This window comes from Periplaneta americana, chromosome 15 (genome assembly GCF_040183065.1).
Source record: "Periplaneta americana isolate PAMFEO1 chromosome 15, P.americana_PAMFEO1_priV1, whole genome shotgun sequence".
Taxonomy (NCBI): Eukaryota; Metazoa; Arthropoda; class Insecta; order Blattodea; family Blattidae; genus Periplaneta; species Periplaneta americana.
Window position 1 is genome coordinate 66,288,798 of NC_091131.1, and position 14,013 is coordinate 66,302,810.

At 36.4% G+C, this 14,013-nt stretch overlaps 2 protein-coding genes across 5 annotated transcripts in view; one reads left to right on the plus strand and one right to left on the minus strand.

Annotated features, from left to right (window-relative positions):
• Positions 1 to 41: 41 nt before the first annotated feature.
• LOC138715060 (protein KTI12 homolog) lies at positions 42 to 11,481 on the plus strand. Its single transcript, XM_069847533.1, has 4 exons — positions 42 to 485; positions 581 to 632; positions 2,412 to 2,464; positions 4,850 to 11,481. The coding sequence occupies exons 1-4, from the start codon at positions 323 to 325 to the stop codon at positions 5,407 to 5,409; spliced, it is 828 nt and encodes a 275-aa protein (XP_069703634.1). The 5' UTR covers positions 42 to 322; the 3' UTR covers positions 5,410 to 11,481.
• The window catches only part of fra (neogenin protein frazzled), a 65,961-nt gene continuing 58,511 nt past the window's right edge, over positions 6,564 to 14,013 (minus strand). For all 4 annotated transcript variants that reach the window (XM_069847528.1, XM_069847529.1, XM_069847530.1 and 1 more), the window contains 4 exons: positions 7,887 to 8,022; positions 7,675 to 7,811; positions 7,428 to 7,603; positions 6,564 to 7,212 (listed from right to left, as the gene is read on the minus strand). In XM_069847528.1, the coding sequence (XP_069703629.1) occupies positions 7,114 to 7,212; positions 7,428 to 7,603; positions 7,675 to 7,811; positions 7,887 to 8,022 (548 nt within the window). In that variant the 3' untranslated portion in view covers positions 6,564 to 7,113. The remainder of the gene's footprint in view (positions 7,213 to 7,427; positions 7,604 to 7,674; positions 7,812 to 7,886; positions 8,023 to 14,013) is intronic.

A 14,013-nucleotide genomic window follows, 5' to 3' on the forward strand; every position in this document is an offset into this window, starting at 1 on the left:
TTCTTGTTTATTATAACTACAGTCTAGGATATACAGTCACGAAGCTTAATACGTAGTAAATATTCATCCAAAGTTAGTTGCTAACCACTAGGATCGCTACCATCACCTCATTACAGATAATGCGAAATAGTACCTACACAGTCTATTGTTCTTAGTACCCTCATAAACTCGTGCTTTGTGAATGTATATACTAGACTGTGCACAGTGGTCTGTGTTATAACCCTATTTTTGTTGTGAACTAAGAATTTGTGAATGAGGTTAGAATCAAGAGCTCGTGGTTAGAATACTTGGAAAGTGGAATACTTAAACATTAATTCGTATTATGCCTCTCATTTTAATAACAGGCATCCCATCAAGCGGCAAATCTACACGAGCATTACAGATAAAATCATATTTTGAAGATGTGCATGAGAGAATTGTGCATTTAGTCAGTGAAGATGATATTATTGTTGCTTCTGGAACTAATAAAAATGCTTTATTCTTAGGCAAGTGAAATGAAAATGAGATTATTTCAAAATGAGAATTGTTACATGTTCAAATAAGCAAGCTTATAAATAAATCTTTGTTTTTGTATCTCCAGATTCAACAAAAGAGAAACAGATACGTGGTTTGATTAAATCTGAAACACAGAGGTATGTACCCTATCTTACAACAAAAGTTGTGGTAGGCCTAATTGTCCAAAGAGCAATTGATTTACATAATTATTTGTCTATATATTACCACAATGAGACAATTATGCGTAGTAATATGAACACATTCAGTCATTTATATAAAATAAATAGTTATCAAAGTAAGTATCGCATTGGTGAATGATAAACACGTGAATGTCATTTCTTAGCACTTTCTAAAATCACTCCGATGACCTAGAAAATGAAAGGGAACACCTGCAGTAAACCACGGTAATGAAAACTTAAACCGTGTATCACAAATTTGGTCCACATCAAATACTCATTTTTACTAGGCTACCTTTGGATTCTTCTTTCCCGGTACTAAATACAATACAAATGGAGTAAAAATTAATATTTTGCAGTGGATCTATTCTCTTAATTTTATACCAAGTGGTCTACGACATTCTCTACGACACTTGGGAGCAAGCAGCCCTGTTGTCAGCACTTGTCATTCCCGGTGAACAGGGTCCGCTACAGTTGGCTATTAAAATTACACTAGGCCTATTCATATTGTTTACTAACCTTGACTACAGAAGATGTCCCTCTGCTGCAACACATTCTTGACATTTCCGAAGGAAAAGCTAGTGAATTTCAGGACATAATGGCTTCTCACACAGATTGCAAATTTGTTTATTTTTTGTTATTTTATCAACAGGATAGAATGCACAAAATGGATGGTATTTCTTTATATTCAGTTGTTCTAAGTGTTTCTGTTTCCCTCTCTTCTCTTGAAGCATTAATATTCTCTTCTAAAGCCATGTTGCAGAAAACCCTAACACAATATCATCACATCACACTTGCCTATCATATGGAGCGAACAGAATCTGATCTGATGGATGTCCCAACCTCAGAACAGAATTAATCATAATCGCCAAAAAAGTAGGCTATATACCTATGCAGGTTGTTAAAAAAAATCACACTTCACTTAAGGAATGCTTGGTTAGAGCTAAAGTTCTTGTTTCTATGTATGAATATAGGGGCTGAATTTATGAACTAGTCTTGTCACATTCATGAGAAAAATATGAACAAGAAGTTATGGTGTTCAAGTCCAAACAAAATTAAGCCTGAAAAAAATTCTGAATTACGTGACATTCGACAAAATATATGTAATACACTGAATCACATGTTTAATTTTATTGTTATGATTTAATAATGATTTGCATTCTTAAAATAATTAATGCAGTTTATGTTACAAGTTTATTCTGATTAGTTTGCGACAATATAGCATTGTGCCAAAAATTAAATTATTTACTTAAAGCTTCTCAAGGACGTTATAAAACATAAGTGCTTGTCCAATGAAATCCTGCACTTGATGCACAGACTTAAACAGTTTATTGAAGAGGGTAAGAAGTCAGTAAAATTAAAACTGTAGCTATTTGTTTCACTTTCATTTTTGAAGGTATTAAGAATCCTGTTCTTTTCCACTATTTTCTTGCATGCGTATTACAGATATGGAGAAGACATCTTATTATTAAGCTTCTGCAACAGATTTAATTGCACTTGGAATTTTAGATAAGTAAACGAACAAAGAAGTGGAAAATTATCACACACGAAAATATTAAACTCAATATAACAAGATGTTCACTGCACTGACTGCGAACAAGTTAACATCTTTTGAACTGCTTGCACTAGGTTGACAATTGTACAGGAGGAAGATGATGTTCACATAATCGTCGTATAACTGCTCTGTCACAGTTCAGTGCATGAAATATAGTGATATTATTATCAGTGTTTTTGTTTCAGATTGATTGGCCGTGACGACATAGTTCTTATTGATGGAGGTAATTATATCAAAGGTAAGTTGTTGAATGGCTATTCAGGCAGAAATTGCAGGATTGAGATTGTGTAGTGCTCAAAAAAAATTGTTGCATTTTTTTTATTGCAAACATATAAAATATGCGAGATATATATATATATATATATATATATATATATATATATATATACAAAGTGTTTCAGAATTCAACCGAAGAAATTTATCTGGTTATAGTGGGGTTGTAGACAGGCAATTTGATATAAGGAACCCAGAGTCTCCGATGAAAAATATCCGAGTTATCAGTTGTTAAATTTGTTTACATTTGATACTCATATTCCAGTATTAAAATGAAATAGACGTGTGAAATGGTATGTGATGGTTTCGGACCTTATTAGGGATCGCATGAAGCCCAGAAGTTAACAAATAATCGCGTTTTCAAAATTTAGCCTTCAGAGAATCTGTAAAATTGTCGGCAAATAATGAGACAGCACTCCACTGCACTACTTGTTTCACCCTCATTCGTTTTCGTTATTGCACCTATTTTAGAATGAAATTATCGATAAGAGACTCTGGTGTAATAGACAAATGCGTCAAGCCTCAGGCCAGAAAGTAGTATGTTCGAGTGTGAACACAATAGTTTTTTTCTTATCCCAGTACCTCTTTATTTTATTGATGAGATAGGCTATCTGAATACTTTCTTTTCTGAACCACAGAAATACGTATTGTAGTATTTATTTATTTATTACTCTTTCGGCAAGAGTGTAGGTACTGTAAAGTACTAGCCATTGGTTCATTACAGTTCACTTGAGATCAAGTCAGTTGTATTGGACTCCAGCAAATGTGACGAGTGAATGATTTTTTGTGTTCTGTATTATTTTCATGCATTTTTTTTGTCCATTTTATGTTTAAGACGTATGAAATTCGTTTTACGTAGTTTTTAATGATTAAGACAGAAAAAATATTACTTCGGAAAAAGCACTTAATTTGCTGTAGAAAAATATTGTACTCAAGGCGAGGTCGTTCCTTTGAACAATTCCTGTAACTTGTTTTCCAACTAACAGTGAGTAGTGAAAGAATACCGTAATTTGTTTTCCTTTATTACAGTATATATATACGTACTGTACTGTACAGTAATTCCTGAATATTGCTTACTTCCTCCTCTAAGGAAGACGAAAAGGGAAATTTCTTTCTTTTCTTATTTAACCATTTTGTTAAGATATTTCCTATTAAACAGAATACTGGTATGCACAATGTATGTACACAAGTTATTGATAAACATACTGTGACTTGTCTAGAGTAATAGATATGCATTTCTCAAACTATATCCGTTTTTCACCCATCTAAACAATTATTGTCATTATTACATACCGTACATTGCAAAATAGCTAGAGCTGGTTTTTTAATGTTACAACACTAGTTTAAAGTTACATAAATGAAGTTAAAGAAGTACTTACTTACTTACTTACTGGCTTTTAAGGAACCCGGAGGTTCATTGCCGCCCTCACATAAGCCCGCCATTGGTCCCTATCCTGAGCAAAATTAATCCATTCTCTATCATCATATCCCACCTCCCTCAAATCCATTTTAATATTATCCTCCCATCTACGTCTCGGCCTCCCTAAAGGTCTTTTTCCCTCCGGCCTCCCAACTAACACACTATATGCATTTCTGGATTCGCCCATACGTGCTACATGCCCTGCCCATCTCAAACGTCTGGATTTAATGTTCCTAATTATGTCAGGTGAAGAATACAATGCGTGCAGTTCTGTATTGTGTAACTTTCTCCATTCTCCTGTAACTTCACCCCTCTTAGTCCCAAATATTTTCCTAAGAATCTTATTCTCAAACACCCGTAGTCTCTGTTCTTTTCTCAAAGTGAGAGTCCAAGTTTCACAACCATACAGAACAACCAGTAATATAACTGTTTTATAAATTCTAACTTTCAGATTTTTCGACAGCAGACTGGATGATAAAAGTTTCTCAAGTACCTGCTGAAATTTGAACATTTGACATCATCCTCTGATAGAAACTGTCTACAATGTTTACCAACTGTGCCACAGAGACATAGCAATATTGTATCAAACACATTTTCAAATATATCACTATGCCACATGCAGGTTCAATCAGTGATATATTGATCCAAAAAATATTTCACCCCATTATGTGCAAGTTTGAAACCGCAAACCCCTAATTCCCTATCTCAAAATACTTATCTAGGACAACTTCTTCGGTTGAATTCTGATACAGCCTGTATATTAGTTTTTGCTGAAAAAAATTGTTGCATATTAATTTATTGCAAATTTATGAAGAAATATGCGATTATTTAGCACAAAAAATAAATTTGCATATTTTGTTGTAAGTTTGCAATTAAATAATATGCAATGATTTCTTTCAGCACTGTATAATTCACATATTGATTGTGCAGGTTACCGCTATGAGCTGTACTGTATGTCCAAGGCAAGCAAGACAACTCAGTGCACAGTACACTGCGAGGTATCCCCTGAGACGGCATGGCAGTGGAACCAGCTCAGACAAGATCCTTACACACGGGAGACATTTGATGCCCTCACAATGAGGTTTGAATCCCCCGACAGTCGGAACCGATGGGATGCTCCCCTCTTTACTGTCCTGGCTGGAGACAAGATCCCACTTGAGGAGATGCATAGAGCACTGTACGAAAGAAAGGCCCCACCACCCAACCAGTCCACCCAGTGTGCACCACTATCCTCGACCAACTTCTTGTATGAGATGGACAGAATCACTCAAGATATCATGACAGCTATCTTGTCTGCACAGCAGCTAGGTCTCGAGGGTGAAGTGAAGATTCCAGGTCATGGCACGTGTGTACTGGGAGCCCACACAACTGCTGCACAGCTCTCACGACTGCGCAGACAGTTCCTGGCTTATACCAAGCTGCACCCCACAAGTGACACAAGCCGCATTGGCCCTCTGTTCTTACAGTTCCTTAACACCAGCCTGCACTGATGTTGCTATGGATTATGTGATATACTTATAAATAAAGTCTGTGTCTACTATTTTAAATATATAACTAAGGAAAAAATGTGTATCACAGTAGGATTAGTCTGAAGTGGTAGATGGACACAGGGATACCTCTACTACTTTTGTCTCTATTAACTTCTTCACTTCTGCCTCTGCAGTCAGTCAAAAAAAAAAAGTTAAACATCCCATGTCTTTCCCTTGCAAGTAGATCTATTTTTCACTTTCAATATAATTTGTTCAGGTTTCATTATGGCAACATGGCTGCAAGGCATACTCCCACTTTGAAAAGTTTTATAAATGAACCTAGCTGTGTGGCTGTCTCATATGAAATAACAAGTAGGCATGGGAGAAATGTCTTTCATTGATGATTGACAGAGAAATGAATAAAGTATGCACATACTAGAGGGAGAACTATTCCCTACCATCCATCTTCCACTTCTGGTTAGTCTTAGTGTAATACTGATTTTTATCTATTTCTTATTACGAAGTTCCAGTTTTTAATGTTTGACGAATTGTTTGATAACTACAGGGATCAATAAGCCAACGATTCTTGACAGCAACAATAATATTAAGATTCTACGGTGTGTTCAACTAATCCCTCTGCAGGTTGAGTCTAGTTCTCAAGATCCATTTTTGCGTGTCCACGCTTAGTCAAGTCTAGTAGAGTAGAGAAAGACAGATAAGGGTGAAGGTGGAAGAAAGAGAAAGTTGTATCGCCCTTACAAGCAGAGAGTGTATTTTGGAAAGAATAGTTGAACACGCTGTTCTAGAACATTTTCACACAGTTCCTTCTTTTAGACATCGGAGGGAGAACAAAGTTTACTTGAAAGTAGAAACTATAAACACATAACGCAAAGGCCAACGGAATGTTGTAGGCTTCTTATATATGCTATGAACTGTGTATGACATAGCATATACAGTTTTGTTTTCCTTCTGGATGTTTTTTTCTCCCAAGTTCCGATTTTTCACCCAAATATCCATAGCCCTCGGTTTGGCTTCATCCAATGACACCTGGGTCTAGAAATAAGCATAATAATCACTAGACTACCGAGGATAATATAACAAAATATGTATTGAATGTTCTTCTGCTGCGTCCTGGAAAACGAATTGGGTACAACAGGGCAAGAAATAGAATCATATTGTGTATATACTCATTTTATAAATGGCTCCTAGGGTAAAAAATACACCTAGATTGTAACTTGTTAAAAAGCTTACATTCTACCAGATGGAGTTACATCCAATGTCTCAACCAAACACAAGGATCATGCTCTCATATAAAAAAACACATCCACTCACTCATAGCACACACGCATACAGTACATTAAGTTAGATCTGTGTGGTGGCAAGACAACTGCTCCGTCCTATGTACAATTAATACTTGAAGGTAGGAATCCAGTGCGCAAGTGCAGGGGGACCCCGGGATCTCTGGGAACTGGACGGATTCTTTGGCACTACCGATCACATTACACTCGCTCTTCCATCACATTGTTCCTTCCCGTGATCTGGAGGGAAGCAGAAAACCCAGCATGCACCTGCAAACCACTTGCGCACTGGAAGCATCACAGACGCACACGCACACATATAAAAGAGGCAAAAATAAAAGCATTAGTGATAGTGGGATCCATTCAACACTTGCACTGTCATGGCCTGCTGAGTGCTGGAATGTAGGCCACGTAATACTAGGAACTTCTAGCACTCAAACTCGGATGCAGTGATGGCATTCAGGTCCTTCATGAGGCCCTCCAGGTTGGCCATCTCCTGGTTCAGCTCCTCTGTACTGTATGATGGCTGTAACAATCAAATACACTCTACAACTTACTTGTTTCACTTATATAAGACTATTTACAAAACATGTTCAAAAGTTGTCAAGCTGATAAATGTCAAACGTGTATATTTTTTTTTATTTGCATCCAAAGCAAATGTAAATTTATGTAGTATGTATGTGTGTGCATGTCTTTCACATACATTGTCATTTTATGGGACGACAAAGTTGTACCACCCACCTGCATGCGGCTGCTGCTGGCTTCGTCTGTGGCCGTGCTGGAGGCGGCTGCTGCTGGAGTTATGTTGGGTGCTGCTGCTGTAGATCGGCTCTTGGCTGTAACAGTGGCACCAGCTGCCAAAATTCCCGCCTTCTTGTATGGACTTGACCCTTGCGGCCGCACGGTTACTGCAGGGGCTGTGGACAGACCGGTGATCAGTGCTTGTTCTGCAAAGAGCAGAATTTTGTGTGTGCAGTATGGTACTCACCAACATGCTTCTGCTGGGGAGTGGAGGGTGCTGATTGGGGTGGAGGGGCAGGCACACTGAAGCTCTTTAACGGGTGACCTTGCAGTCGCTTGCCCATGGTCCCAGACCCAGAGACCTCCTGGGCAGACATCCCCGTGCTACAATAGGAATATCACTACAGTATACCAGCTTGTCACAATACACAATGCTACTACTGACTGTGCTACACTCACCTGTATGGTCCCTGCACAGAGCCACTTATGTGGTGGTGATGGGGGGGACCTGGGGCTCCCCCTCCACCAGCTGGGGGAAGACTCGCCACAGAGTCATAGCCCCCTTGAACTGAGTATGGGTTTTCTGGTGACTGAGCTGCAAGAAGACAAGTCGAATATAAAATGCAAGTACTACTCCAAAGAACTCATTGTTTTGCATTACACTGACAAACTTCGTTACACTGGAAATCATTTTTAACAATAAGATTCATCTTCGTCATCATCATCTTAGCTCTTTCCATTGCGACACTTAAGAAGATTACGAATATTAAGACATTCACAAATAGTGAAACTCTTTGTTAATGCCACCAGAGAGGGATAAAGCTACCATTTAAAACATAGGACTCAAGACAAGGGATGCAGACAGCCACTATGTACAGAAGACATCTTTACTTCCTGCTAAAAATCGAATCTGGATCACGTGGATTTGTAGCAAGTAACTATCATGTGAGACATACCTGATAAATGATTTATAAGCTAAAATTTTTGCTGAAAAACATTTTCAAACTTCAATCTAGTATGTTATGCCCGAGTCATTAGAGAGACAAAGCTGTAAAACAGCTATATTATAATAGTTTGCTCCAAACTTTCATCAATCTCCTGGACATGGGTGACTTTTCAACTTGATTGCAAGTTTCCATCTGTAGTGAGTGCTAACTCTGGAAATGAAATTGATCACTACTTATGCTATGCCACCATGCAAAATGCTTTACATGAATGCCACTAGTCATGCAAATGTCATGCTAGATAATTCAAGAATAGTTGTGTATGTATTACGTGAGTTAGAAGTATGTACGATCTTACAAAAGTGTTACTCACAAATGTTCTCTATCATGTATCAATTCCGTGTCATTGCCTTTGTCCTATGCTATATCTGGAATATTGTACTACTACTGCTACCATGCAAAGAACTCTACAAGCTATGGACGAATTTCCTGCCTAGCAAATATATTGTGCATGCATATGAGATCAATGGAAAGTTTCGTACACTTCCTTGGGGATACATTTATATTACTGAAGTATATATGCAACTTAGAAAATAGTGATATTCTGTATGAAGCTGAACAAAATTCAGTTAGTTTGAAATTAAAAGTTAATTTCTTTCTTCAAGTTCTTCATATTTGCACGACAAATGAAAGTAAAAACATTACACAGAGTTGACTCTGCCAGTAATGACTATGGACTGAAAGGGCCCAGATTAGAAGTGAGATTTGTCATCTTGCCATGATTTCCAGGATAATTGGCAGCAAGAGTGGTGTGTCTTAGTGCACTTTACTTTAAGGACCATAAGTTCATTTTTGACTGAATATGTGTTTTTAATGCATCTTTCAAATAACTTTGTTTGATCATAGTATGCATATGGTACTTAATCTAAGGAATTACAAACCCAGTTCTTTGGATTCTGTAATTCAGAGTCCATGGCATATTTTAAGGATGTTATGCTGTAGCAGAGGAACACTGCACAAGCAATCTCACTTTCTTCAGCCACTTCAAAAAATTATTCATATTGGTTTTGTTGTAGACAATTCGTGCCTAAAATCACAAGATAACGTCATCTGTTTCAATTCAAGATTACGTTGGATACATTGATCCTTCATTTGTTGATCACTGGAATTCATTAGAATATGTCATGTAGTTAAGAAATTATAAGTACGACAAAACTCGCCTGAAAATGTGTCCATCAACTTTCTGGAATGGCACCCTAGTACTGGATTGAACTTATACATGTATTCAATCAAAATGGATCAGAGTTTTGAATGATTAATATCTAATCTTTTAAACTCTGTCATAAATAGAGCCTGAACTGATATGCAAACTGCATATATAATATAATGGAACATATAAATAGTGATGATATTTGAAAATTAAGATATGGGTTATGCATTTATGCCTGTAAATGCATATTTCCTTGAAAAAAAAAATATTTTTCCATATGTAATTTATTTGTAACATATTTTTGTTTTATGATAATGGAGTAAAACTATTATCATATTAGTATTTTAGGCTTTCATAGATTCCAGAGAGAAAAAAGCAAGCAAATCCACCCTCCGCCACAAGTTGCACCCCTTCAAATGATACAAATTAATCCCATCCGAGCTTTACCAGTCTTATTACGTACACAGAAGGTGCCTTTCTTGGAATTAACGAACCCACGTTTTCTGCAGGCTTCTTTTATTTTCACTAAACTACTTGGCATTGGAAAGTGTCACAATGTACCCCTCCCAAAAAGGCTCGATTTTCTTGGCCATAGCTGCTGTGAGACACCGTGCACTCTGACTATGAAATCACTCACTACTGGTCTGTTTTTAAATCTAACCAACCAGAACTAGCTCTGTAATCTTTTCCTCTTCCTCTAACATCTCTATTAATAAATTTAGCCTTTTTCTGAATTATAGGTCCAGATAATGGCATCCCTTTTGCACGCTGTTGGTAAACCAGAAAAATATGATTTTGTTAATTTTTCAAAACTGAGCTTCTTTCATAGTTCTTTGGTTTGGTATTTGAGAGGATAAAAAGCATTCACCTTATTTGCAGCCATGGTTTGGAGTAAGATCAAGACAGTAGTAGTGAACATTAACAGTCTTTCGAAACATAAGACGCAGTTATATTTTATTAGACAGTATTTTTTTTTTAAGAAAAAAGTGCGTGTTATGTTAAAAAAAAAAAAACTGTATACATTTTTACTCCACCGTTTCATTTAAGTGGGGTTTTTACTGTATATCAATATCATTCATAGTGGACACTGCATATTACCATTCACTTGAGAACAATGTGGAAATAATAATAATAATAATAATAATAATAATAATAATAATAAAAAAATGTACTGGTAATAATATTCCAAGTTTTCGTTCACTGTACATATGATATCCAATTTAACAAAGAATCAATATCTGATAAAAATATAAATACAGCAGCATCCTATTACCAAAATCGAGTTAATGTCTGTTGCAAATAATTTAAAGAATGACACTTCACCAGGTTTTGATGAAATTACATCTAAAACATTAAAAGCTGTCCTACAACCTCTATGTTCTTTAGTTTACATTTTAAGTCAAATATTTTAATCTTTCTGAAGATCTCTACTTGTTTTCTTAAAAATTTTAATTATCGGTTTGGAGTTTCTTCTCTCTTTTATTCACTATCCATATTCTGCTTCTATATCGTCGTTGTTTCTGCAATAACTCCTATGTGACATATTATTTATCAATTTTCAGATTTTTGCTCTATTAAATAACTTAAATAGTGATACAGCAAATAATAAAATCTCCTATATGTAATTATATTTATATTTGTTTCGAAAATGTAAGAATTCACAGTTTCCTACGTACGGCTGCCATAGGATGAATAAATGTGTTTTTTCTTCCTACTGAAAAATTTTATATTTTGCACATAGGAGTTATTGCAGGAACAATGACGATATAATAGTTTTAACAATATACAATTACGGTATCTTAAATCATAGCCTGTAAATCAGCCTTTAGGTCCAAATGTGGACTGTGTGTTATCTATCTTCTTTTTAGATTAAATTTACACATTAAAATATTAAAGTCAATAGGAAAATGTACACATAATAATTATTTAAAAAATGCATTTAGAAATACACTGCTCCATAGAATTAGAAGAACACTTTTCTGAGCACCTACAACTTTTGAAGTATGTCAGATATAAACCATTATTACAGGAAATTGTTCATTTACAAAAAAAAAAAACTACATATTTTGCAAAATTTATAGACTTCTTTCAGAAGCTAAATTTGAAGCAACAGTGCGGAAAAAAGTGTAATTAAACTATTTAATTTGGCTAACTCTATATTTTCGCACAAATTTCTGCATGTGTTCATGAAGTATCTTCCCCCATCCTTCAAAAAGGCCTCAGTGAGCAGTTGCAGTGTCAGGGGTATAACAGGACACTTATGAACACATTTGTCCAACAGATCTCATATGTGCTCTAAGAGATACACAGATCAGAAGTTATGATAGACCAATCCATTACTCTGATTTGATGCTCCAGTAAAAAGTTCCTTTGATATTTACAACTTGTAGTCTGATATTATCCTGCATAAGGACAAGTGCAGGTCCAACACCATACGCAGTAAGTACAATTTGATCCTCCAGTATGTTGTCGAGCACTAAAGCATCCAGAAACTCTGAAAGATTATTGCAACTATGAAGGTAGTCTTTCTCCACACCATCACAAAGTCACCATCAAACCTGTTGAATTCCTCTATACTGCTCATCTAGACGTCTGTACACATGCAGGTGTCCATTATAGTGTGAAAGACGACTTCGTCTGCGAAGACATAGTCCTCCAATGCCGAACACTGGTAGCAAGCAAACTTAAGAAGAGCTTATATATTATTTCAATGTACCGAAGTACATATGATATTTCCATGCAGATATTCTGCGTCATCATACGAGACGATTCTGTTCGGCGCCGGGGTTGTATCCGGTGTGGCTTAGTGGATAAAGCATCAGCACGTAGAGCTGAAAACCCGGGTTCAAGTCCCGGCGCCGGAGAGAATTTTTCTCCGTTCCATTACTCTTTCATCTTAAGAAGAGCTGCTTGGGCTGGTGCGTTAAAACTGCACCTCAGACAGGACAGTGTTGTATATTACCCTGCTTCATGCTATTCCTGATTCCTAATTGTTTGATCAGAAATTTTCACACCTGTAACTATCCTCAGAGATCCCTAGCAGTGGCAGTGTCTTGGCAAAAGAAAATGTCATTATGTACTGATATTGCCAATGAGATTCTTTCTATTTTCCTTGTCTTCTGGAATACTGACCTGCCCCTTGTTATCGTCTCCAAAAATTGCAGGTGACAGAGGAATTGATCTAAAGTTCGTTTGCAACGTAATGCAGGAAATAGCCATCCTTCAACAATGCCACAATTCATACAATTTTAACTTTAATGATGCACGTGTGTGTTCCATATGAAAACAAATCACATTGTGATGTTTTCTACTAAATACAGTCACTTGCTCACGTTGGTGGAGGGTTCATTGATAAGGCAAACACTTTAAATTTTGCTGCCCACTAAGTTTCGACTGCACTCCGAAATGATAATGTGACCAGATGCAACGTTTTGAATGGGACAGTCCCATTTTTAGACATTCCTTCCCAGTGTCCTGACAGTTATTGTTGGGACACCAAATAATTCCGTTTTGTTGTAAAAGGGAATGGTGTTAAGATGTGTATAATTATGGTACATCTTAAAACAGTTATTACCATATTTACCTGGGTAATAGACACACCCATTTTTCGCATTATAATATACAAAAAAATTCCCCATGTAATAGACACATAGAGAAATGTGAATCTGTGACAAATGATAGCAGTGATGCTGAACCTGGTAGTGAATGAGGTAAGGCTAGTGTTTATAATAACAATAAAGTGTCTTGTCTTATTGTCGCTGTATTCATTGTTACAAGTTATCATGTCTATACAACTGTTGCTAACCATCAATCATCTTAAGTGTGATAGTGCTGGCCTTCTGTGCTCGAGGTTGCGGGTTCGATCCCAGGTCAGGTTGATGGCATTTAAGTGTGCTTCAATGCACATGCTCATGTCAGTAGATTTACTGGCATGTAAAAGAACTCCTATGGGACAAAATTCCGGCACACTGGCGACACTGATATAACCTTGGCAGTTGCGAACATTGTTAAATAAACCATAATTTAAATTTTTTCTCAAGTGCGACACAATCGATATATAAATTAGTCATGCCCATATATCATTATGTATTCTATCGATTATTTCAACATTCGAGCTGGTGCACCTTTAATACATGCTTTTTTTTTTTCCCACTAAAATTTTTTCCTCACATGAAGGATGCACCCTAGTTTTTTGTTATAAAAATCGAAAAAAAAAAGAAGTGTGTCTATATTATGCGAGTAAATACGATAATGGCTACATTGTATTCACATTATTTAAAAATTAAAGAATCAAATTTCTGTTTACGGTACTGAATGTTGTACAACAAGGAGAGGGAGTTTTCTGTGAAGCTGTAGTATTAGTACATAAGTGTCCCATTTTGAGCTTCATAAATTGTGGTCGCATCATTACAAATGAACTGGTGGCACTCTT